The sequence below is a fragment of the Rhodamnia argentea genome, chromosome 5, assembly GCF_020921035.1.
Source record: "Rhodamnia argentea isolate NSW1041297 chromosome 5, ASM2092103v1, whole genome shotgun sequence".
In the NCBI taxonomy this organism is placed as follows: Eukaryota; Viridiplantae; Streptophyta; class Magnoliopsida; order Myrtales; family Myrtaceae; genus Rhodamnia; species Rhodamnia argentea.
In genome coordinates this window covers 7,247,098-7,273,321 of record NC_063154.1, presented here as the reverse complement: position 1 = coordinate 7,273,321, position 26,224 = coordinate 7,247,098, and the positions used below count along the sequence as shown (strand labels likewise).

Sequence of the window (26,224 nt, the reverse complement as noted above, 5' to 3'; positions counted from 1 at the left end):
TAATCGAAAAAAAGGATTGAACTTGCTGCATTTCTTTTGCCATCTTTCACTCCATAATCATCCATTAATTCGATGCTTCCAACCCTAAAACAATGGAAGCATTTTGAACTTTAGCCCTTCTTTCATCTGCATGTACAAAAAGACCAAAAAGAACACAGGCTACACGTCTTTCCAGAGACAAAACTGAGGTCAGACCAAAAAGAGAGAGCTTAGATTTTTATTGGATCGACACAAAACTCTAGCTACCCCGGTTCTCCACCAAGCGGACGTGTATATACATAAGCCAACTTGGCCCGACCCAGGAGCTAGGTTTTGACAGGGTGTCGTCACTTTGCTGTTAAGTTCATTAGCTATTCCATGACCAGGTAGCTTCATTGCTGATCCATGGAGAGAGTTTCATTTATTGAGCAGAGGAAAGCCAGGTGCTGATGACGACGCAGATGAAGCCCTCTTCACGAACCTCCCTTTCATTCGAGGCCTCTTCTCGGCGTTCAGCTTGCGGACCTCGTACCGGATCTTCTTGGAGAACAATCTCGTCCTCCGTTTCTCCCTGTACCTCGACACCTTTGCCTCCCGCAGAGCGTCCCCCATGCCCATGTGCCCCCCATACGCTCCGGCTTCGCCGTAGAGGTTTTGCAATTCCAACCCAGACATGCCCTGAACATCAAGAGGAATTTCGAAACACGTCAATATGGTAGAGGGGAAGGATCGAGGAAATCAATCTAATTATATGACCAAATCTAATGGATGTTCCCAGGTACCTAAACAATGAGTTGTGTTTGAACAACTGACAGATTTCGAGATGGGCGCTCTCATGAACACTTGTATCACTAAATGTAACATAGTTCAATAAATAAGGTCCTATAATGGTTGATGATGTGTATATTATGTGCAAGTGAATGTGACGCAAAGTTTCTTATTAAGTGCACCAGAACATCAAGGGAGAACATATATTTTGTTTGATTCTGTGCTTTTGTTCGTGTACGGTGCACTATTTGAATTATTCAGCAGAAAATAGTGGTTGATTTGTCTTTTGTGGGCGTCTTGCTAGTTTCTCAAGTTTGCACGTATGGTGTCAACTGTTTTATTTACCACTATCAGTTTTTAGGTAAGGGTTGTACCGTGAAGTCGGGCCAGCGGTTGTCGGGACTGAGGTCGGGCCGGTCTCCGGTGGTCCAAGGTGAGCCCTGGCCAGCCCATGCCGACATCACCGCCTCGTAATCGAGCCTCAAGAAAACCTCCCTTTTCTTCTTCTTCTTCTTCTTCCTCTCTTCACTGTTAATGTTCGTCCCTTCGTCTCCACGGCAGTTCTCCACGTTCTTTTCCTCTTCCAATTCAGTGATCACCTTCGCTTCCTCTTCTTCATCGCCGCACGTCGTCGGAGAATCGTAGTCAAAATTCAGCTCAAATGTCTCCTTGCTCAAATCGATCTCCACGTCACCGTGGCCCACTTCCACGTCGACCTCCGCGACACCCTCTTTCTCTTCAAGTTTGATCACTCCGCCGCTACCTAAGGAATAGTCCATCGAGTTACTACCTCGCTGTTTACAATCTACAAAGCCCAGTCCTTCGATCCCGAAAGACTCGGCATCGAGCCCTCGGCCAAGAAGGCTTTCGACATCGGCAGCAAATTCCGCGAGGTCCGCATCCGACGGGAGAAAACCTTGCAAATTCTCCACTTCGATGGTCAACTCTTTGCTTCGGTTGTCGCCTTTGCCTGATCCGTCGAAGGCCATGGCAGTTTCTGGGTCAGCGCAAAACGCAGCGGCCTCGGCTCCTTTCGAGGTGCACATTTCCGCTACGAAAGGATCGTAAGCTGGAACCCTGTAAAGAAGATGCTCCTCGCTCTCCTCGTTTGACGTCTCATCTCCACCGACTTCGGGAACTCGGGCCATGTTCTCTGGCTTGGACGCCCGTTGGAGAGCGGACTTCGTGCCACGGGGCGTCCGCGGCTTCTTGGTGAAACCGCGGTGCCACGACGACGACTTCCTGCGCGAAGCGAATTCGCCGAGATGCTTCTGCGAGGTGGCCGCCGTCTTCAGACGGACCCTCTCATGGCGGCGGGCCAGAGGGTTGGCCGAGTGGACGGAGCGGTCGCAGGACTGGCAGAGGAAGGCGTCGTCGGCCGCGCAGTACCAGCGAGCCCGCTTCTGGATGCAGTTGTCGCAGGCCCGAGCGGTCTTGCCGCTGAAGGCATTCGCGGCATTCTTGTGGGAGATCATCACGGACGGGCTCATGCAATCATCAACGCCCTCGTAGTCGCAGGTGATTCTCCAGATATTAACGGTGGAAGGATATAATCAGACGGCCAAAAAGAGGAGCCTGTGGTGAATGATTGGGGTCGAAATGGTGGCGGTGTTTTGGGGAGAGGAGCGACTATAAGAGATTTTTCCGGGACCCGCAGGGCTTGCGCTTTTGTTGGCAGGAGATCGTGCACTTTTTGGAGAGGAAAGTCGGAGAAAGGTTTTACACTTTTGGGGCCCACGTCCATGCCTTATCTGGAACCCCATTGGTTATTCTCCTGAGGGTCATCCGGAACCGAGCGTTGTGATTGGGCGACGGTCTAATACAGGGATTTCCGGCGGGGCCCACGAGGGGGGGCGGGGTAAGTCAATTCATGATCATCTCCCATTTTGAAGGGGACGGATTGTTTGTTCTAAGGGGGCTGGGGCCCACGCCTCTGTCCCCGTGGCAGAGATGCTCTCCTGTTTGCGGTCCCCCCTCCTCTGGCCCCGGTCACTTTCTCTCCTCCATGTACATCTAGACCTTTCCAAAATACTCCTCCTCAGCAGATCCAGGTGAATTGTGAAATTTTGTGCCTTCAAGTCGAAAGAGGGAGATAAAAAAATTCTATGGGAGTTTTAACTTGGAGGCCTAGACAGTGTCCGATTGACAGAAATTCAAAACGCATACCTAGTGAAAGGGGCCGCGACATCTTCTCACTTACCATCCGTCTACGCCGAGCTCATGCATCACTGTTCTTTGCGTGTTCTTAAAGTGTGGTCTCTCTCTCTCTCTCTCTCTTTCCACAAAGGTTGTGTCTGTCCGTGAAGGAGCCAAAGGTGGCTTGACCGAAGGCAATTGAGCTAGATTTGGCTCTGCTCACGAGAATAGATATAGACCTTCCACACTGCCCAGTACACACTTTAGGAATTTCAAGGGAAAAAGTGTAAGAATAGTCCTAAACCTATTACATTGGTGTCAATTTAGTCATGAACCTTTTGATCTAGAGTCAATTCAATCATTCTCATCAATTTTTGTTGGATATTGCTTACGTAGATGCTGGACAACCTACGTGACATAATCGGCACCGATGTAGGAATTTTATTATTATTTCTTTCTTTATTTCTTTTTCCTTTTTTTTTTTGTCTTTTCTTTTTCAAGTTCCTCCGGTGGCCGGTAAAGAAAAGAAAGAAAAAAAAAATGAAAGTTATTAAAATATTATTAAGACATATCCATGTCAATGTCAATCGTGCCACGTAGATTGTCCAGCATCCACGTCAGCAATATCCATCAAAAATTTATCGGAATGATTGAATTGACTATAAGTCAAAAGATTTAGTACAAAATTGGCACTATCAAAAGGTTTATGGTTAAATTGACACTACCGCGATAGGTTTAGGACTTTTCTTACGCTTCTCCAAAATTCAAGTACTTCCTTGCTCATCAATTGTCACATTGCATCAGCGAAATAAAGATGGAAGACACGCATGCATGAGATAAAAGCGCCAGAGCGAATAACCACTAAATGAAGTGAACGATAAACCCGGGCATGGAATCGTTTGCTCGCGACTTTTTCGAAAGACCTATGGACTTTCTAGATAACAGAGAGATAGATAGCCCTTTTTGTCCACCTACTGACAAGTCTCCGCTCCCTTCGCTGTCCCTCGACCGAAACGCGCATGGAACGGCAGTAACTTTCTCCCACCTCTTCCTCCTCCAAGACAACAGAAAGAGACCTCTCTAGTTTTCGGGCCTGATATGGCCATGAACGACAGGCGAGAAGACCGCTCGACCAGTTCGAGATGGACAGGCGGCAGAACAGTCGCTTGGCTGTGGTTTTACTTGACATGTTTGAAGAAAGATAAAATAGATTTTCGGATAAAGATGATGTGGAGAGCTCATCAACAACGGGGTATCGGCGTATACGTTACAAAGTCAGTAATAACTATCCGCAATAATGGTGGCTATTGGAGTTTTTCTCGAGACATATTCCTTTGCTCCGAAAGAGACCGCATGTGGCTATCCATTCCACCTATATCCATCATAACTTTCGATTCCAACAGATAGTTTTTGGAAGATATTTTTACTAGATATTTGAATGAGATTTCGAGGTTAGAAACAAAGTTACTGGCGTCCATAACTTTGACCTGCCCAGAAGGGGATAGGCTCGACGGTCTTGCCTGAAAACTCTTCTTCCCAAAGAGATGCGCGATTATGTGTATGCAATTAGGAACAAGCCAAGAGGGCATCAGGTTGGGGAAATGGGGTTTTAGCCAACTGTTCCATCGTATCGTATGTGCTTTTTACGCCCTGCTCATGTTATGTTCCAGCCTTTTGTGTGTACATTTTAGGACCATCGACCGTCAACTCAGAATGATGATGTTTGGGTCTCCGTCTGGTTTGATTGATTGGTACTTTCTGGTTCTTACAGCAGGAAGTTGACAGCCACTTGTGCTGCATCACTTTCACATTCCACAACCTGTGTGATGCCCTGTCCCCGCTGGGCGATTTTTTAACCTCTGTTACCGATTGGGCCTCACTTGTGACCCACCAAAGCCCAGAGCTCGTAGACATTGAGTTCACAAGCACATGAACAAAGGGCCTTTTTGTACAAACGTTTGTAACATTAGTCGGAGACTGATCTCTTTGGCAGACATTGAGGACTGTGGCTATTTGACTTGCATCTCAAATCTCAGCATGAAAAACTAAGAACAAAGATAGAGAAGGACAGATATAACTTCCTAAGAGCATATCTATGAGCTGAATAAATATTTCTGAGTCGCTGATGGAGATGACATCCAAAACTAAAAAGGGGAAGAGAAGCATTCGTCAGAGACGGTAAGAGTCTAGACTTGCTTCCTCTAATCTTTTTAATGCGTTTGAAATAGCTCGAACTGTCGAAGGCGTCGTTCTGCAACAACCGCCGATGAGCTGGGCTCCTGCATCACGCCATCTTGCAGCGAACAGCTCGAATTTGTCATCTCCGAAGCAGTTGGATGGCTGTACCAGATAAATAAATAAAAAAAACACGTTTGCCATCATAAATGGGAACAAAATCAAAAAGGAAGCGAGTGAATATGTTCAATCCAGAGGGTTTAGAGAATGCGACTTACCAGCCATCTTTTAGCTCTGCCATCCCATACCTCGCCACTGTTGGGATAAACAACTATTGCCTTGCTTGTCAACTGAATTAGAGGAAATTAACACATCAGTGATACAGAACTACGCAAGGCCAGACATAATGAGTCCGTCAATTCTTCACTAGACAGGTAGATTGATTTACCCCTTTAAATTTGCCTATTAGACTTTCAATGAACTGGGGCGGCGCACAGTTTATCCCGATTGCATTGACTTTATTGCTCCTGTTCAATACATCCAGACAATCCTGAAAGCTCTCTCCAGATGGTGCATTTTCGCCATCCACCGAGCTGAAGCAAATCCAGGATGGAATTTCGATATTCTCCTCTTCGAGCAACTCAACACACGCCTATACGATGATGCCGAAACCCAACATTCATTAAGCACAAGGAATGATGCAGAGCAAAAGCCATGTACATCTTATGGAAAGTTAAAACCAACTTTTATATGATCAGTAGACATTATTTTCCAGGTTCTGTCCTCATGAACATGAAACAGAAGCTCCTTGATATTAATATACTGATAATCGGTTGAAGCACTACTGTCATTCATGACTGGAAGTCCTTCAAATGTGGCTATCAGCAAAGCAAGGTTTACTACTTATGGTCATGAATATTGGCTCGAGATGATGATTTGGTAAGGGGAATTGACGATCACAATCATCGTAGACGAACATGACTAGAGCACTATGATTTGAGACCATACAGAATGTCTTTTGCTAAATGAGACAATGTAGAATCACTGATAGATGATTTCACCTTGTAATAGAATTAAGATGCTTAAAAAAAAAAAAAGCTTCCCCTTTCATGAAATAGCTTCGAGAAAGCTCATGCCAAAATTCTTTATTTGGTTAAGTCAATCATCCCCTAAGCTTTTCATAGATGCATAATATTCCAGACACTGAAACTGGAGTCAAGGCCTTCAAAGCCAGAATAATATTGATTTTAACACAATTTTAGAGAAGGTACTGATTTCAAAAGACCAAGTAGTGTCACAAAAACAATGCCACAATCACATTTCAGGTTGGACATAGTGTAATGCTGACCAATCACATGCCGCTGATGCTCAGCATCTTCACATATATATGACTAATATATTTAATTTGAGTTTTAGCTTGGAGAAAATTCAGAATATTCTGATAAGAAAAGAACATACCTGAGCTTCCAGTTTGTTAGGAATAGTCTCAAAGGCCAGCAAATCTGCACCGGCATTAACAAGGACTTGCAACCTACGCCGGTGAAAGTCCTTGAGTCTTTCCAAATTTATGTTGGGTCCATAACAACCGCTGGGAACAGCAATGCAGACATTGAGTACAGATACAAGTGACTATGACTAGTAAGACAAGCAAATTGTCCAGACTACTCTCAACCAGCTTTGTGCATAGGGTGTTATTCTCAGTTGATCCTCACCTATACTCTGAGCCATCAGCAAGATAAGCCCCATAGCTACCAATTGATGCAGCCACCAAGGCCCGATTGTAGCTATGTCCAGGAACCACGTTCAAGGAATCCCAGAACTTGTCGCGGGCTTCAACGGCCAACTTTACACTCTTTTCTAGTAATGACTCTGCTTCTTCCATGGACAGTCCCTTGGACAGAAACCCGGGAAGAGTGGCCTGGCAGGAATAGCAAAGCAATAGCCAAAGTGGTGATGGAATTTTCAACTGTCATTTCCACTTTCCAGTAAGAGGATACGAAACATCGTGTAATTATGAGCTTAAGTAAACTAAATAGTGATCAAATGTCTTCCAAGTATCACAATGCTTACCAGAAGACAACCACAGAACCAAAATGGCTACTAGCATAGTATTGCTAGCGGAACAATTTCTATGATATCCATATCTACAGTAATGCCTCACGGGCTGATTAGTCCAAGCCTTATATGAAGAAGCAATCATTAAGTGTACGAGAAATCAAAAGATCGGTTTTTAAATTGCTAGACCATGAAATCCTAGAAACAGGCAAAAGTTTCATACTCACAGGATCATTCTCAATTAATTTAAGCAGACAAATATTTCATTTCTGCAAACTTCAAAAACAGTCTGACCCCACAAAAGTGAAAAATGAAAAAGTAAAAACACAGTTTGTTTCATCTGGATGTTAGAATTTGCATATTAAAGTGGCAAGACTAATGAAATGTCTAGAACTGGAAATTTGCAGGGACTGTAAAATCTGGACGAAAACTAATCTGCGTTTTTCAATTTAAGTAAAGACAGAACTCTATGCCAAATGACCCGAATCTATTCTGTGTTCTGCATTTGCACTTACGAGATGAACCTTAACGAAGAGAGAAGCAAATATCTACAACAATCATTGCGCTTAACGCTCCTTTAGATTAGCTGGACAGTTTCCTTGAAAAAGTAAGAGAATTTTCTACATTGATTTATGGGATGCTTCGGGTGCAAATCAAAGAAACTAATGCTCCGCTGGCTAAGAATGCACCAGTTGTTCCAACTTCCGCGATAAAGCATTGGAAGTATAAACAAAAACGCAAACTTTGAACAGAATCTGGATTTGGCAGTGGAATGATAGAAGAAAAATGAAGAACATCTGCAAAACAGAGTCTGCCACTCAGCCGAAATGCAACAGTGTTTGATATTTTTTTTTGTAATTATCCATGCCAAACAAAAATTCCAACTTAAGAAGGATCGACCCCCTCTTGGAATGAGCAGAAGATCGTATGCACCTGATAGGAAGAGGTGATCAGGACATCAGCACCAGCCTCCAAATACTCCATGTGCACCTGCATTTCACCAGAATTCCGTGTTACTCTTCCGCGACAAAAAGAAAACATTTTCTTACAGCATGAGTATCAAGTTTCCATCCAAATCCGATCGACCAATCCCACCGATGCGCACAAAGTGATACGTGTCACCCGCATCGAGAGAGCAACGAGGACTCGGGACTCACTCGCTTGATGAGATGGGGGTCTTTGACCAGGCAAAGGGCGCTCCAGAGAGGGTCGTTGATGGCGGCGCCGTGCTTCTCGAGCTGGGTCGCGAACCCGCCGTCGATCACGGCGCACCCGCCGGCCCTCTCTATCAGATCCTCCAACACCGATCCCTTCCTCTCTCCTACTCCCATCTCTCTCTCTCTCTCTCTCTCTCTCTCTCGACGTTGCAAAGGAAGAAGTTAGGAGGAAGAAATGCTGTCGTTACGTCTGGTTCTGGCTCGGCGACAGAGTCATGCTCTGCCTCACCTCTTTATGCCGAGGCGTTTGCGTGTCCCGTCGTGAATGCGGACTGCTGTGCCGTATGGATTCATTTTTTTTCTTATATGCAAAGATTGCGGATATAGGAGGGATCGGGCTGGGTCATATCTCTGCATTTTCTTTCCTTTTTTCGTGTTTAGGATCTTGAATTCCAAATCTTCACCTACCTTAACTGGTAAAAAATTCTATCCCTTTACCAACTCTGTAGTTCAGACGGACCTTCCAACATATATGTGATCCGGCAGACCTAAGCATGTTGCAGGCGGCCGCAAGAGATCACGTTGAATTCTTCGATTAGATCCTTCCGCAACAAAATTCGGAGATGTCTATCTATTTATCCATCTATGAATATCTGTGTCGTCAAGGGGAAGACGATATCTTCCGTATCCATTTTTTGTTTTGCTTTCCGTGGTTGTCCCTTCTATGTAAACGGTTTCACGTTTAATTTGCTATGATATATGCATAATACGGGCGTGAGTGCTGGTACATTTATAGGCATAAGTGCATTAGAAATCCTAAAACTTATCATGTAGCAAATGAATCCTAAAACTTTCAAAAAACTCAATTAAGTCCTAAAACTTATCACAAAAGTGCATTCGAGTCTTACAAATTTTTAAAAGTATAATGAAGTCTTAGAACCAGTCACGAAAGTGTAATCGAGTCTTAAAATTTTCAAAAAGTGCAACCAGTGGAAGGACTTGATTGAACTGATATGACAAGTTTTAGGACTTAATTGTACTTTTTGAAAGTTTTAGAACTCGAATACACTTTCACGATAAGTTTTAATACTTAATTTCACTTTTTGTGATTTTTAGGACTCGAATGCACTTTAGTGACAAATTTTAGGACTTCCAATGCATTTTCCCCTATATTTGTATTTAGATATGCATATGTAGGTTCGTATAATTTGACTAAAGCTGGTATTTAGGTGTTTGACATTAATAACTTTTTTGGTCGAAACCATGATACCTTAGCCAATGTGTTTTTAGAGCGAAAATTGCTAAGAAAGTCCAAAATTTGTTGCACTTGTGTGAGTTCAATCTTAAAACCTTTCAATTCGATTAATTTGATCCTAAACATTTTGACAATTTTCCATAACTTCTTTCGTTTGATCAAATTTCAAGTTTCATCAATAGCAATGAAAACCTAAATCCACTAATAGGACATCAAAATAAAGCACATCCTAGAGCGGCGACTAGCCAGTTTTGGGAGAGGCCCTTTTGTTTTAGGGCTTTATCAACCCAATCGACCTCATAATTACAAGTTCTATTAGTCTATTTGGACAATTTTGACTGAAAATTGCTCGCACTAGCAATTTTTACAATTTTTTATATGTTTTTTAATCTCTTTTTTGCCCTTTTCTTTTCTCCGGTGGCGGGGACCAATCGCCAACCACAGGCGATGGGCGATGACCGGTCACCGGAAAAATAAAATGGCAAGAAATAAAAAATAAATAAAAATAAGTTTAAAAAATTATCTACGTCAGAGTTGGTTGTGTTATGTAGAATGGCCGGTATCCACATCAGCAATTTTCAATCCAAATTGGTCATATGAAATATAGTAAATAGTCAAAAGATTTAAGACTAAATTGACTAAGTTAAAAAGTATATGATAGAATTGGCACAAGTGTAATAGATTTAGGACTTTCTTGTTTATTTCCTCGTTTCTAGAAAATAATTTTTTTGTCAAAATAATATTTCATTCGCTTCCTCGAAATACAAGAGAGAAATATCCTAATTCAATTGTAAACCAAGATAAATCACAAATAACTTCAAAACGAAAAAAGCTCCCGATAACAAGAGAAATCAATAAAACAAGATTATGGGCCACATGCTAAAAAAGTACATTTGTGACTTTTTTGCACTAAAATTGGTGGCCGATCACCGAATCGTTATTCAAGAATGAGCACACACCGAAATCTCCATCTATTGCTACGGTTTTGCCTTTTGGTAGTGCGCACCTAGGTTTGGCGTCCCCAACAACATCACCGAGCATAGTAAAAAGGTTGAACGAGCACGGATTTGATACTTATGATAACGAAACCTTCACGAAACTCATTTTATCTCTTTTGAAATAGGATTTCTTTGCCAACGAAATCCCGAAAACATACACGCAAAAAAATCCAAAATCTAAGCTAGATCGCGATAGATGTCTCCCCGAAAATAGGAGAGAGAAGTTTTCAGATTTAAACTAAATCAAAAGAAAAAAGCTTTCAAAATGGAGAAAAGCAAGAAAAGAAACTAGAGAATCGAAAGAGTCTAAGAAATAGGAGAGGGGAGGGAGAGATCTAGTTCAAATCCTCCTCTCACGGAGGTTGAAGAAGAAAGCGTGTGAAAATAAGAGAGATAAGAGGAAAAAAAAAACGGATATATCTAATGTACATATACATTAGAAAAGATATCTGAATTTTGTCGGTGAAACTTTTGTCGAATCGAAAAACAAAATCTCGCCGTAGGTCATGCATCACGGTGCATGCAGCTGTTGCTTGGACTTCTTGGTCGACCCCCATTGGAATCTAGGAAAAGCTCTTGCGCCTTCATATGCCGTTAGGGACATGGCGAATATAATAACTTCGTTGTAGAAACAAAAAAAAGAGGTGCGGTGCCCTACGCATAGTACTAATCTGCAACGCACGATAGAATTAAGCGATAAGACAGTTGTTTAGTACTTCTATAATGGCACGTTGTTTTAAAAGTTCAATCACCGTCTAGCTGTCATTTAATAGTTCCTAATTTTGAGAACCAGCCTTACATGACTAACAGTACCCGCACATCTTTTACCCAATCTCAAACCCAAAGCAGCAACGTAGCCACGGTTTGACAGGATTGATCCCGGTGGAGACGCCACAGGAAGCTGAGGGCACGAGTGCTAACCAGTCTGTTCCTGACAACAATTTCTAAATAGAGAAACGTGTTTGACAACGACACAAAATTTCTATTTTTCGAACAGAAATTTATTTGATAACAATATAAAATTTCTATGGTTGCCAGCCGTTATACCTCAGACTAGATGGGGAGAGCGACACGAGAGAGAAGGAGACCGCACACAAGAAAGAGGGAGTGAGCGATAATAAGAATTCTTATTTCGGTTTCTGTTCCAAAAATAGAGAAATTGAAATTTCTACTTCTCGTCTTTATTTCAAATCTATTTGTGAACTAAAAATTTATTCGAGAAATAGAAAAATAAAATACTGTTATCAAACGGATTTATATTCCAAACCCGATCTAGAAACGGGTTTGGAAGAGAAACAAAAAAATTGAATGGTCATCATGCGCGCCATAAGTAGGCACCCCTCGATATTGATGTCATTTTTCGAAATCTTTTAAGATAAGTTCGATCACTTTTTCCGTGGTCCTCATTATGAATATCTCACGTTAATTACGATGTTCGTTCATTCCAATTGGCTATGTCAATGGTAAATTAAGATCGTGTGGATCGGACCAAGTCATAGATGCTTCAAGGCTGACCAAACGTAGTTGAGCCCCATGGTTGAAAAAAAATGGAACTTGTTTCACCAACATAGAACAAGGGACACATTTTGAGGAGTTGGTAGTCGGCGATCCAAAGACAGTTGCCTAAACTTGCGATTAAGACTTTGCACCCGACTTTGCTTCCAACTCATTTTGGTCTTGGTGTTCCACTTTGAAAGCTACTTCGAGTTTGGTAGATTGGTGAGGGTGTTTCTATTTATTTTTAGTTCTTCTGGGTCATCTTCTTTTAACACGGGCGGTTGAGTATTGAAAAATATACACCGAACTGTTCGTTTTTCTGCTAAAATGGAAGGTGGAATCCTGCTTGTTTTTGCAATTCAGGTGCTATCTGGCACCTGGGATTTCCTTAGCTTAGAATAACCAAAAAGGCATGCTGGCTCTTCTAATTTGAAGAGTGAAGGACACGAATAATTCGATCCTTTTTTTTTTTTTTGGTCGGAAATAAGCAATTCGTTCATCAAACCTACCCCGTACGTTAAGTACATTCCAAGAATAATTCGATCTGAGGAGGGCCATTGTGGACAGATGGTTTTAGAATTTAATGGTAGCCGCGTGGGGAAGCATTCTCCAGCTAGCAGAGCACCTTTTGCTTACCTTTGTGCCAGCTTCGGATTGAAAGATTTGTGGTTTTTCCAGATGATATTTCATTAGTCTAAGTCTTGTTGATTTGTACAGTTAGTCAAAGGTTTCTTTTGGTTCAGATCACCACAGCTAAGTAACATTTTCCGATCGTTTCCTACGGCTCCTCGTTCAATTTTTTCAAAGCAATTAACCAGAACATCGCTTAACTTGGGTTTAATTTTTTCCCAGTTATTGGAAATCACTTGCTTATAAAACTTGCTCCTATAGTATTTTTAGAAAGCTGACAATAGTCTGAACGTTTACTAAGGGAAAGGGAGCATCACTTGAACATAATATATGACCATAAGTAGATAATCAAATATCATGGACTTATTTACTTTACGGCAATTTGAGCCTTCTACCTCCAAATCGCCGTTTGTGGGAAAGTCTTCGATGGCTTCCTTATGAAAACATCGATCTTTATTTAGGTACATATGCAATATATGGCACATTGCATGACAGATCATTTTCGAGTGAATACATAGGTATGATAATTTTTCCATTCTAATGTAGGCAAGTTTAGTACTTATTACTTTACATATTACTCAAAAGATGAAAGATTTATGATTATATAAGCATATTAAAAAAATCTTCTCTTAAACATCGTCTTTTAAAAAAGGATATTTTCTTTCTTGTAAAGTGAAGTTTACTACTTATTATGGAGTGATTTCTGATTTCCTTCCGAACGTTACTTTTTCTTGGGAAAACTCTGTGATATTCTATTAGACGCGATGAACTAGTTTAATATCTCTTCGACCAAAAAAAAAAAATGATTTAATAGCTCAGATATTGTTATTCGTGGAATGTACTTAATGTGCCAAAATCACTTTTTTTTTTGGGTCGAAGTGCCAAAATCACTTTCCATGTCTTGTATTAGATGTTATATGTCACTTTAAAGATGAAAAACCCAGTCCTTTCTTGCAGCTCACCCTTTTAATCTGGCAAATTTTGTGCGGCTAATTAGCCTTTTATGGCTTTGGTACAAATCAAGGTGAAGTCTTCGAGGAGCAAGAAGACTTTTTGCTTCAAATTTGGAGGACAAAACAAAGTGACGCGGGGGTCGGTTAAGTAAAAGGATTTCAAAATAAAGCATTTGACTTTCGACATTGCTTGTGTAATTTCCCACCAAACCTACCCCGTACTCATGCATAAATAAAAAGTAGGCTTTTTTTTTATCCGTCAAAATGGAAAATCTAAAAAAAAAATAAAGAAAATTATATGTAAATTAAAGTCGCAAATTTGAATATTGCGAAAGTCTTGGGAGTTTCGAGTAGAAATCAGAAAAAAAAAATTTTAAAAAAAGGAGCTAGCGATTTGGATCATTCAAGCATCTCACTTAAGCAATAAGTTGTCGGCCGGGGCTGAAATTTCGGATCACCGACTCGCCCACTTTTTTTTTTTTAAATCTTCCTTGAAGTAAATCTCGAGTAATGTGGAAATGGCTAACAATAATAAACAAGAAACTGTAAGCAAATTAAGTATTACAATAGGTAGTTTATTCGAGAGCGAAAACACAAAGAAAAATAAAAGATTTAAAGGTAAAGAAAGGCCTCGAGAAAAAACATAAATGTTTGATACGATGAATGTCGGACCGAGTTTTGCTTATGTTTTGCAACCCCCGGGGAGGGGGAAGTGCAAAATCTAACTTCACACCCTCGATTCGGTCCAAGCTCATGCACATCAGTTCAACACCTTCTTCTTTTTTTCCCCCTTGTTACCATGCTAATAATAAAGCGGACCGGTCAACAAAGTGAGCAAGAGAAAACTTCGGGGGTAATATGGGAGGATAAAAAAATTTATGAAAGTAAATGGTTTTCAAAATATTGTCTTTAAATTCGCAAAATTAGTGTTTATCAAGCAAATTCCAAACGCCCGGAAGAAGAGGAAACGGCAAAAAGGAAAAAGTCCTATTAAAAATGAGCATGGAACCAAAATGCAATACCGATGCAAATGTGAAGTGGATCACAAATCGTTAATAGGCATGCGGCCCTACTGGTAAAATGATTGGGGGTTGAGGACGCTAATATTATAGCTATGGGATTCGACTCTTGCTCTCTGTAAAGTGGCAGAACAAAAGCGAGAGAGAAGAGAGTTAGAGAAAAAAAAAAAAAAACAAGGTATGTCATGGATCGGAGCTACAAATAGCTTTGACAACTTGGGCCCAAAATAAAATAAAAAATGCTTCTGAACACGGGTTATCTACAATTTGTCTAGTGGGCTTTTCACTTGTTATGCCTCGAGTTGATTTTTTTGGGCCTTTCGGATCTAATCTGTACTAACGATCCTTTCCTATGTATTTTGTCTTAGATATTGACTCTATTGCTACATCTTCTATCGCCCCATATGCACACATATGAGCTTAAATATCATCCTCAAGGCCTCCCAAATATGTTTTTAGAACAATTTAACTCTCCGACGAAAAGTTATGTTAGTTTCAAAGTTCACGTTAAAGTAAACATAATCATAACTTGACCTGATTAAACTCCTTAAAAGTCTAGAATGTGTGCATTGAGTCTCTCTTCATTTTTATTCTTTATAACATGGGCTATTCAAATTTTGACTCTCCCTATCTCATAAATACAAGTAAATTACTAAAAATTTTATTAAAATAGTATGGTAAGTTTCAATTAAGTAATGGGATTATTACGATCCATTCATCATATGAAACTATCCAACATTGAATTGCCATACTGGTTAAAAGTAGATACCAATGTGGCAAGATCGATTACTATTGTAGAAAAGGTTTTGGCGAGATCATTTAATATACATGGTATTGGTCATTCTTGCTAGTCACGAAAAAATTATAGGCATTCCCAAAGCAAATATCCTTGGTAACTCCAGATGAACTATCCATTTCGACAGGAACTACTGATTTCTAATGTGCTTACTCTCATGGTATGCGTAATTCTTGAGTAAAAGCTAGGGGCATTTAGTTATTAGTCTTGAGTATTTGTCTTATTACACATAAAGTAAAATTAACTATAAGGACAAGACATATGTAGGTTCATTGGAACCATAAATGATATTTTCGGGTGGCACGTCATGTTTCATGACACATAAGGAGAGAGAGTGTGACTGACAAAAGAGATCACACATGATGAATCATTATTAAGTGATGTGTTGTCATTTGCTACACTACTATATTGAATCCATACCAGTAGATTTAAAGACATTTGTAACCATGGAAGGCTCTATGTCTGTTGATGCAGTTACTACCATGATTTGATGTTTGAAACTTTGTGGAATCGGATTGACTATTAAGAATAATCACAAGACCTATAGTACAATTTCAATTAATATAGTCCAAGTGGGAGAATGTTAGAATTATCCTAGTGTGGTCTATATTTAATTGAAATTAAAGTATAGATCGGTCTATTAAAGTATGATACATATTCTTAATGAGTTATAATATGGACTAGCTTAGTGTAGGCTGAAGAGGCACGGCTCATGATGAGAGGGTCTGCGCTGAAACTCTATATAAGGACTCAAGTCCCTCGCTGAAACTCTATATAAATACTCAAGTCCCTCATCTAGCCCTCAACCGCAAAAATCAGAACGTAACTTTTCATTTTGACAATGGTTTCTCATTCGGCCGGTGCTTCAAGAGGGAATAGAGGGGAAGTACTTGAGTTTCGATTCGTTGTCGTTCCACATCAAATTTCTGACAAATTCTAAATAAGGTGCATGCCATTCTTCTCCATTATAGTGTCGAGTTTCTCATTCCAGTTAGATGATCATTAGGTGTGTCACATTGTGGCCTTACACTTACTACATCCATGATACACAATCAATAATTTAAATATCGAATATTTCCTCATCAATGTTCTTGCTTAGTTAATGTCTCGAGAGCACTCGTAACAAGATTCTTTAAAAAAAATGATAGTTTCCCAATTTTCAACCGTACACACATTCTTACTTTTTTTGTTGAATTTGACGAATGCTTGGTTTCCAATAGATGACATTCATAGTAAACGAATGCCAATGGAAACTTCTTGTTCATCCGTATTCACTCATCGATTCGGAATTAAATACGAGACCAGACGATCCACCTGGCAACACGTTGGCAAAAACAAAACAGACAAAAAGAAAAATAAGGACAAGGTTGCAGAGAGGGCTTTGATGAGTCCCATGGTAATTACTGCAGAAGCAATAAATAACCATTACCTTCAAACACCGTGAATCATCGACGAGTGTTTTTCCGGCCCTGTTTGCTTCAGACCAAGCACCAGCCAATCTCGCAAGCCAAATGGTAATGGCCCCCCATGCCTGATCTCTCTCTCTCTCTCTCTCTGCCTGCAAAATGCAGGCAACTTTTAGGCCAACCATCTTTAATATGCATAGGCCCTGAGCATTATTGACGTGGGAGTCTTGGAGCTTCGGTATCGCCTTTCATGTCATCGTCAACTACTCGTGAAAGACCCGCGTACGTGCTCGGTCATACTCCAGTAGGAATCGCGAAGGATCCATTACTTGTAAGCTGCGATTTTAATCCTTATGCAGCGACTTAAGAATAATACATATAGATACACAAATCACAGTTTCATAAAATAGAAGAGTTGACACACCTTGTTTCGAATCCCTCCTTCTTGATGCGGATTTTACGACGATCCAATGTTCAAAAGCTTCTCCTTTATGAACCCATTTATCATTGGCTTCAATGAGACGGCCCTCATTTATCATTAGCTTCAATGAAACGGCCCCTCACGTATCACTTCTGACGACCCTTTTATATGAGGTTATGTGGACATTAGGGTTTAGAAAATGAATTTGAGCTCTATTTATAGAGATTGAAACCTATCCCCTTATTATAAATAAAGTTAATCTCGACCTACACTATCCAGCACCATATTAGACTAAACAAAAAACTGTGTATATCTTTTCTTTATTAAATCAATTAATATTTACAATAACAATTAATAAAGCCCAAATAATGTATTCTAACATTGCTTCCTAATGCGATTTAAAGTTAACGCCAAATGCAGCTGAAAAAACTAGAGTCGTTCTCCCGCGGGGTTAGGGTTTTGACCAGCTCACTGGTTGGAAGTTGCGGTAGATGATTGAACTTTAACCGTCGTTCCAACCAACCCACAGCTGAAGGAGAATATGTTGCAAGAGCCCAACTGTTCAAGTTTCTATTCGCGAAAGTTGGTATCTTTTGGGGATAATTTTTTGCTGTTTAGTTTTTTTATGCTATACCTAGGACAGTGGTTGTGTCTTAATTTGACGTTTTGAATTGTCCAGTATGGACCCCAACCTATGTTAAAACGATGCATTTTTGTCTTCAGTTGATAGAAATGTATGCTTCCATTGGAAATCCTAGTCTGGACATTACCAAGCCGCACTTGCACTAAACTGATATGCTTAAAACGGGCCTTATTATTGAATGCTATTGAGGCACTTGTTAAGTATGCTCAGAGAAAACCCTTTTCGATCTTTAACAAATTAATCGCATAAAGTACGAGAGAAATAATGCATTACAAATTACAATTCTTAGATGGGTACTTGACAAATGCCTTGCAAGGCACTCATTAAAAAACCCAATTCGGATAAGCTGGAAGAAAAAGCAAATGCATAACCTTCAAACATACCACATATTTACTGAGAAACGAGTTTGGTTTACACATTCTTTGGATTAACATACAATAGGTATTGAATCAAAACCTATGACTTCATGTTAGGAAACAAATAAACAAACAGCAAAAGGCGCAAGGAAATAACTGATATAAGAAAATATACATGGTTTAGTATATTCGACTAATGTCAACAGGGAGAGCGGGACAATGAATCCACTAAAGTTCAATGGATTTTACATGGTTTGAATTTGATTAATTCGAGGCCAAATTCGAAATTAATTATTAGCTTATGAGCCTAATGGAGTGTGTGTGTATATACATGTGCACACACATAAATATGGTCGCATGATACTAGTATCCATCTTTATTGTATTTTCAACATTAGAGGTCGTACTTAGCTCAAGCTTAGACTGATGTTTACTTAATAACTATACGTTGAATCAAGCCCATGCCTAACCAAAACTTATTCAGTCGAACTCGAGATCGAGATTCAATCTGAGAGAGGTAGATTTGAGGAACAAGTCATGCATGATGAAGCAGTAAACATGAGTCAATTTAACTCAATTTAATGACACTTGCAGGATTGTGTTACTCTCAATTTAACATATCGTTCGATTTTTCAATTTAGCCAACTTCTTTTGATATGAATAAATACCATCATCTGGGGAAACAAAAGTTAACCCCTTGAAAATGTAATGTAGTCTCCTTTTCTCTCAACAATCGCCATCTTCACAGAACTCTGTCCGAGGTTTAGTCACCGCAGCAATGTTAAAGCCATGCTACCCCTCAAGAGAGATAGAGACACAATGCACAGACTGGCCGAGGAAGCGGGTGATGTCGATGGTGATACTAGTACCAGAGGTGGTGCTGTGGCGGCGGCTATGGTGGCGTAGTGATTAAAGGTCGAGAAACATTGGGCCTTTTCGAACTAGGGTTCCCGTAAATTGCAAAGTAAAAGACTCTTACCAGTGTTCTTGGGAGCATTATACCTTCAATTAGGGTCCCTACTATTTTGGTCAGAATAAATGATTGTTCATAACAAGTACGACACCAATTTTTCACCTCATACTATTTAGTTGGCATCAACGGACACGTCGGCTGCAATTTTCCATAACTATACACCAAGAGACTTAAATGAATGACTTCCACAGATTTAAGAACTTCATTGCGGAAGTTGTAAGTTGAAGGACCACATCGAAAAAGGATTGCAAGGTCAGGCACAAAAAAATTGCCACTTTCCCCTTTAGAAAGTCCTTTCATAATTACTTTCCAATGAATGTGCTCATGAAAGTGTAGTTGCAATAGATGACACGACCACGGGGGTTATATTAATCCGCAACCATTCTGGTTATAAGACGATACCGAATTCGAGAAGACGACCCTCAAAAAGGAGGAAGAAAGAAGAAGAAAGAGGAGGAGCTGTGTGTGTGGATCGCAAACCAGCAATAAATGGTCAACCAGAAAAGTGAGCACGTATCATCTCACAGTCACAGCCAACTGGAGGAGCTTAGCCATTAAATGGATCAGCAGCACTTGGACAACTGGGAGTGGACCATCCACGTCAACGGGTGCATACGAAAGCGCCACATTTCTTGGGCAATTGTTGGGGCAGTGGATCTGAGAAAAGGATAACTTGAGGCAATGAATGCAATTGCACCCATCACTAATGCACTCTGCTTGTACCGATCAAGTCGTCAACACAGATAAGTACGTGAATAGAGCGTGAAGTATTATTGCGCGCGTAACCCCGTTGTCGACGGCCGCAAGGATCGTTCTCGTTATTAGCATACATCAGTGACCACTACTGGTCAGTTGTCGATCTACTAAGACGGATGGTTAATGATAGTCAATAAGGATAATGTAGACAACAGATTACCAGTTAAGGCATCAAGAAAAGTCAAGAAGCAGTCACAGTTTTAAAGACACTGGGGAGTTAAGCAATGGAGGTCGTGGAGCAATTGGTATGAGACTCTAAAGGAACAACCACTTGGGAACGAGATCATGGCATCATGAAAATATGGGTACGAAACTTTTGGAGATGGAGGAACATGGCTACAATCGCTTGAGAACTGCTCAGAGACGGTTATGGCACGACCATTGTAGATATCATCGTTTGTCTACTAAAAGCTCAAGACACAAACAAATAAATTTACTATCTTTTTGTCATCTTTACTTTATGTACCGTACCTTTCAATTCACAGACTCGTGTCTCCTTTCAAATTTCGATGTCTTTCTCAGTTGTAGTTGGCGTAGAATCTTTGCCTTCTCAAGCTTCGTTGTTGATTACATTTCATAATAGTTTTTGACGTTTGATTCCGTCGAAGTGATTGCATGTTCAAGTTGTGATGTAGATTAAATCCTGGCACGATTTTCATCTGTATAGTTCCGTTTGAAGTGAAGTTGTTCTTGATTTTATTACTTGTCTGTGATATTTTTTGTCTGGAGTCGCCACAACACCTATCTCCTTTGATAAAAATCGTAAAATGGCTTTTAGTGAAAGATACGTTGTCGCAAACACACCCCCACCATGGAAATTTATACAAGAGACAGAACCACGTATTATATAGATTGACTTTATTATATTTAAAATATGCAAGCCAACCAAATCTTTCACTCCAGTGAACAATTATTTGAAAAGTTGTAGACCTATTGCATGGCTGCTAATTCGGCCTTGAACTTTCTAATTTGGTCAATGTAATCATAAAATCATTTGACAATTTTCTAATGTAATTCATCCGGCCAATTTAAGTTAAAAATAGCTAACCTAGCGGTCCAATCAACACATACAACCTTCCGGGACACGATTAACATTTGATGTGTCCAATTTCACTTATAACAACGCCGTTTCAAGATTTTTTACTAATTTTTAATTTTTTTTTTCCTTTTTCCCTTTTTCCTCACTTTTCATATTACCTAGAAAGGGTGGCGAAGTCACCGGGGCTTTGTGACGGCCGACAATCCTTGACAACCACAAGCATGGTACGTCCTTACCAAATCAGGGCGAGAGCCTGCAAGCTCCGCCCTCAGAGCTTGAGTTTCGAGGTCATGCAATCAACCATATCTCCAGTTTGACATTATCTGAGTCCTTATCAACAGCACGCCCATTGACAAAGAGTAAGCCAGAGTGTACGCTTGACTAGACGCGAGCTCTACCGATGCCTTGTATCTGAGAAGAGATCCTAGCGTCGACCTTGAGTTTGTTAGATTTCACGACGACGACCATCTCTTGTAGCTTGACATCGGCATAATTTTTGGTTGTGTGTTTGAAACAAACAAAATGGTGCCTTTTCCTTGTTCTAGGAAAAATGGGAGAGAGTGAGACACTTTATAAATTAAAGGCTTTTCTAGCCTTTCAAATGAAAACAATAGGCTAAGTGGGGTGGATCCTACTATATTTGCGTATGGGTGCACGAACTTTTTGTAGCAAAAATTTTACTTCCCACTTGGAATTGCAGTTATTCTTTATTTTTTAATTTTAATTTCTTACAACCTTTGAAAAGTTACAATTTTTTCATACATAACAATTTCAGACATGAAGAGGTGTCTCCAAATTAATAATTTTCGAAGATAAAAAAGTTGTGTCCGAATCTATAGTTCTCGGACGCGAAAAGTTGTGTTCTTTTCGCTGTTATATGTTAAACGATTTTGTTCAATGTCCACTTATTTCAACTTCCATTTTCATTTCTCTAAAAAAAAAAATACAGCTATATGATATTCCCATTCCAAGACTTTGTCCTATCCTTGAAGATTTTTGTTGATAACCATTAGCAACGTTATGGGGCAAAATAATTTCTTAAATAAAGTGTTATCACGCCTTAAAATCTGATTCTATATTTTCATTCTTTCACCATATTTCCCAAAAATAATTGCTCACCAATGTAGAGACTTATTCGTTATTTTCGAGAGAATCTTAATTGATCTTTGCTGATTTGAATGAGCTTCGAGAGTCGTTAGAAAGTTGGAGCGAGCTCGAAGAGTTGGGTCTCGATCGGAGGAAAAGGAGGTGATGGTGGAGTGAGTTGCTGAAGATGCAGGAAGAGACGAGAGGGCCACGACACCCTCGCCTATGTAGGGGTGCCCTCGCCAGCCCTTTCTAAGGAAGATGAATGGCAAGGGAAAAAGGAAAAAACAAAGAAAAGAAAAGTAGAAATTCATAAGATTTTTTTAAAAAAGATTGCAAAACGGCATTTTTTTCACTTAAGATCATCCACGTCAGCTGCCGGCCGTCAGATGGTTACATTGAAAATTTGTGAAATTGGAAAGTTAAGTTAGCAAAGCGTACTTTAGCACAAATTATTTCAATTAAAAGACTGCAGACCCCATAATAATTTTTAATTAATTATTATTTATTTATTTTAACCCAAAATGGACAGTTAGTTTGACCGTCACCAAAGACTATTACATAAACAATTCTCCACTGAGATATATAAAAATTTGCCAATGATCATATCTACTGATAAGCAAGTTTACGACTATAGCAACAGGTTAGTAGCACCGAGATATATTCAAGGGATGGATAAAAAAATAAGCATTGAAAGCACAACCAAAAATTACCACGATTTGTCCTAGTCAGCGGACAAAAAACCAATAAATACTGGAGTTAATGCACCAACTTGTGCAATCGTCACTTCATTTTCCAGAGTGCGACTCGGAGAGAACTACATAAACATAAATGAAAAGTTCCACGAACCATCTCATCTCCTTTTCTTCACATTCGGTAATAATACACACTTGTTTTCATGTAGTATTGATGCTCTTGGCGTTATAATTGCGCAGTGAGAATTCAATACACAGTAAAGGAAAGGAGGAGGACATATCGATCTCGAGAGAGAGAGAGAGAGTATCTATGCAAATTTATAACGGCAGAGAGAATACGCTGTCGACGACGACCCGAAGAAGATGAACCCTCTCGCCGAGAGAGGGAGGGAGATGGAAGGTGGTGGGATGGGAATAGGAAGATGATGTTGATGATGATGATGCTCGTGAATGGGTAGAGAGAGAGAGAGAGAGAGAGACTGATGACTGAGAGTGAGGGAGAGATCAAAGGGAGGAAGGAGTAAATGCATATCCACTCTGATTTAGCAAATGACTGAAATCAAAGGCAGGAAAGGCCAAAAGAAAAGATAGAGAAACCCAGAGAGAGAGAGAGAGAGAGAGAGATATTTCCATAAAGTCCCAATCCACCAATCAAACCCTTTTTGCTTGATGGCTCACATGGTGTAAATCTTCTCGGGCCGCTCAGAGCTTGACCACTTCGGGGATGTGGACCGGGTATCGGTCGATGCAATCGGCCCACGGCCCGTCGGTGGGCGTCTTGATGGTCCGGTTGCACTTCCACACGGCGCTGTTGCACTTGAACCCGCTCCCGAACGCGATCTGCCAGATCCTGTCCCCCTTCCTCATCCGCCCCTTGGCCTCGACGTACCCCATCTCGTACCACAGCGACGACGACGACGTGTTGCCGAAGCGGTGCAGCGTCATCCGCGAGGCCTCCACGTGCTCCGCCGACAGCTGCAGGTTCTTCTGGAGCTCGTCGATGACCGCCCGCCCCCCCGCGTGGATGCAGAAGTGCTCGAACGCCTGCTTGAAGTCCGGTATGTAGGGCTTCCACTTGGGGTTGAAGATCTTGCGCCCGATGAGGGTCAGCAGGAAGAGCAGTTGCTCCGACGCCGGCAGCACCAGCGGGCCGATGGTCGTGATGTTGGACTTGAGCGCCTCCCCCGCGATCGCCATCAGGTCCTTGGACAGCGATATCCCCACCTTGCCCTCCTTGTCCTCCTCCTCGAACACGCACCGGTACGCCTTGTCGTCGGCCCCCTTGTGCGTCCTCACCACGTGCACCAGCCGGTACTTGGCCCGCCTCCGGTCGGACCGCCGGTTCGACAGAAGGATGGCGGCGCCGCCCATGCGGAAGAGGCAGTTGGGGAGCAGCATGGCCCGCTCGTTGCCCTTGTAGTAGTTGGGGGTGATGATCTCGGTGCTGACGACGACGGCGTTGGAGTTGGGGTGGACCTGGAGGAGGTCGCGGGCGAGGTCGATGGAGATGAGGCCGGCGCTGCAGCCCATGCCGGAGAGGTTGAAGCTCTTGATGTTGCTACGGAGCTTGTATTTGTTGATGACCATGGCGGAGAGGGAGGGGGTAGGGGAGAAGAGGCTGCAGTTGACGATGAGGATGTCGATGTCCTTGGGCTTGAGGCCAGTCTTGAGGAAGAGGGCGTCGACGGCGGAGAAGATGACGAGCTGGGCCTCGCCGCGGGCGGCGTCCATGGTGGGGGTTGGGGGGATGTAGTGGATGGCGGGGGGTAGGCAGGTCTCCTCGCCGAGGCCGGAGCGCTCGAGGATGCGCATCTGGAACTCGACGCTCTTGGGGTTGTCCTTGAGGATGAGGCGGGAGTGCTCCATGAAGGTGGAGAAGGGGACGCGGCAGGTGACGGGGGGCTTGTAGCAGGCGTAGTCGACGAGGAAGATGGTGCGGGGCTTGGACATGAAGTAGACGGTGGCGACGAAGAGGACGAGGAAGGAGGAGCAGAGGATGTGGAGGAGGTCAAAGTGGAGGGAGCGCCAGAGGGAGAGGATCCCGTCAGGGCCGAGGCGGAGGAACTCTATGAGGACGGAGGCGACGACGGGGAGGAGGATGAGGGGGATAATGTGGTTGACCAGGTGCTGGTAGCCCAGCTTCACGTACTTGAGCTTCACCGAGCTGGAGAAGTCCGGCAGGCTGGGAGGCATGGTGTGTGTGTATGTCCTGTCCTGTCCTGTCCTTTCCTTGTTGTGTGGTGGCGAATGCAAGAGTGAGAGAGAGTATTGGAGCCGCCTTGGAAGGGGAGTTGTTTAGGGCGGGGAGGGAGAGAGATATAAAGGCAAGGCGAGAAGGGTGGTGAGGCCATTGAATGGGAGGCAGATGGAGTGGGATTAAATGCCCCCACACTCAACTCAACGCCCCCACACTTAATTAATAATGACCATTACTCCTCTCTCTCCAGGGCGAGAGCCATTCCACGCACGGACGAACGCATCTTCTAAACCCCCAACTAATTTCAGCAATTTTTGTTGGGTGTATCCGTCACTGTAACTTGTGCTCCTTTCCTTTACCATCCCCTTTAGCTCTGTTGGTTGACCCAATTACGGAAGGGGCCTCTCTCCGACCCATCTCTTGCTATTTTCGTGAGGCGGTATGATTATCTTTTTAACGATTTCTACATCCTCCTCCTTCTTCTGCGTCGTGTGTGTGTGTGTGGAGTAATGAGCCGTAGTCCTTTCGATGAGGAGGGAGTTCATTAATGGAGCGAACCCCCGCGTGGGGGGTTGTAAGCAAGAAACTATTTTTGTTGGTTTCGACGGACGGGTCGGGTCGGATTGTCTTCGAAACCGCACGTTCGGGGGGGAGTGGAAAGACATGATCGATGACTTCCTATTTCGCAGGAGCTTATGCTCCTATTCGGACCATGTGCCCAGCTGTTCGATGCAGAAACAAAAGAGAGAGAGAGAGAGAGAGAGAGAGAGAGAGCAAAAAAACCAAAAGACAAAAGCAGAAAGCCGACGCGAGGGCTTCTGAGTTACCTATGTTGACCCTCCTAGGTTTCACGAACAATTATCAATTCGTGTGGGGTGTTGGATCCCGCGGCACGAAACCCAAAGAGGGGGAGTTGGTCCAAGTGGAGTGAGGAGAGAGAGAGAGAGAGATAGAGTCCGTGATCGCATGAGCAAAGGCGACCCCGTGTTAGGTTAAAGCAAACTCTGCCCAACGGAGAAATCACCGTAACGACATGAAATGTACGAGGGAGTCACTCACTACGTAATCCCATCGTATGCCCCGTTACGATCTCGTATACAATATAGACCCTATTCACGTGGGATGAGACTCTTGTTCATCCCTTTCGAATCACATTAACTATATGCAAACTGCTCTAAACCACGACCGCTTGTATAGGCTAAAATTAGTTTGAAATTAACCTGTTCGTGAGTGTT

At 41.9% G+C, this 26,224-nt stretch overlaps 3 protein-coding genes across 5 annotated transcripts; all 3 read right to left on the bottom strand.

Moving 5' to 3' along the window:
• On the bottom strand, positions 1 to 2,609 carry LOC115751401 (zinc finger protein CONSTANS-LIKE 16-like). The gene is made up of 2 exons (XM_030689307.2): positions 1,122 to 2,609; positions 1 to 657 (listed from the first exon to the last, which is right to left on the bottom strand). Exons 1-2 carry the CDS (start codon positions 2,235 to 2,237, stop codon positions 397 to 399), a joined length of 1,377 nt encoding a protein of 458 aa, XP_030545167.1. The 5' UTR covers positions 2,238 to 2,609; the 3' UTR covers positions 1 to 396.
• LOC115751382 (3-ketoacyl-CoA synthase 5) lies at positions 1,239 to 25,004 on the bottom strand. 3 transcript variants are annotated; one of them, XM_030689278.2, is made up of 3 exons: positions 23,482 to 25,004; positions 16,576 to 16,583; positions 1,239 to 1,266 (listed from the first exon to the last, which is right to left on the bottom strand). In XM_030689278.2, exon 1 carries the CDS (start codon positions 24,983 to 24,985, stop codon positions 23,495 to 23,497), a length of 1,491 nt encoding a protein of 496 aa, XP_030545138.1. In that variant the 5' UTR covers positions 24,986 to 25,004; the 3' UTR covers positions 1,239 to 1,266; positions 16,576 to 16,583; positions 23,482 to 23,494. The 3 variants fall into 3 exon arrangements, with proteins under 3 accessions (XP_030545138.1, XP_030545154.1, XP_030545146.1); XM_030689294.2 differs by lacking the exon at positions 16,576 to 16,583 and having other exon boundaries at positions 1,239 to 1,267; positions 23,478 to 25,004; XM_030689286.2 differs by lacking the exon at positions 16,576 to 16,583 and having other exon boundaries at positions 1,241 to 1,274; positions 23,478 to 25,004.
• LOC115751408 (homocysteine S-methyltransferase 1) lies at positions 4,817 to 8,622 on the bottom strand. Its single transcript, XM_030689320.1, has 7 exons — positions 8,271 to 8,622; positions 8,047 to 8,103; positions 6,771 to 6,976; positions 6,517 to 6,646; positions 5,507 to 5,710; positions 5,337 to 5,408; positions 4,817 to 5,223 (listed from the first exon to the last, which is right to left on the bottom strand). Exons 1-7 carry the CDS (start codon positions 8,442 to 8,444, stop codon positions 5,053 to 5,055), a joined length of 1,014 nt encoding a protein of 337 aa, XP_030545180.1. The 5' UTR covers positions 8,445 to 8,622; the 3' UTR covers positions 4,817 to 5,052.
• Positions 25,005 to 26,224: the final 1,220 nt, after the last annotated feature.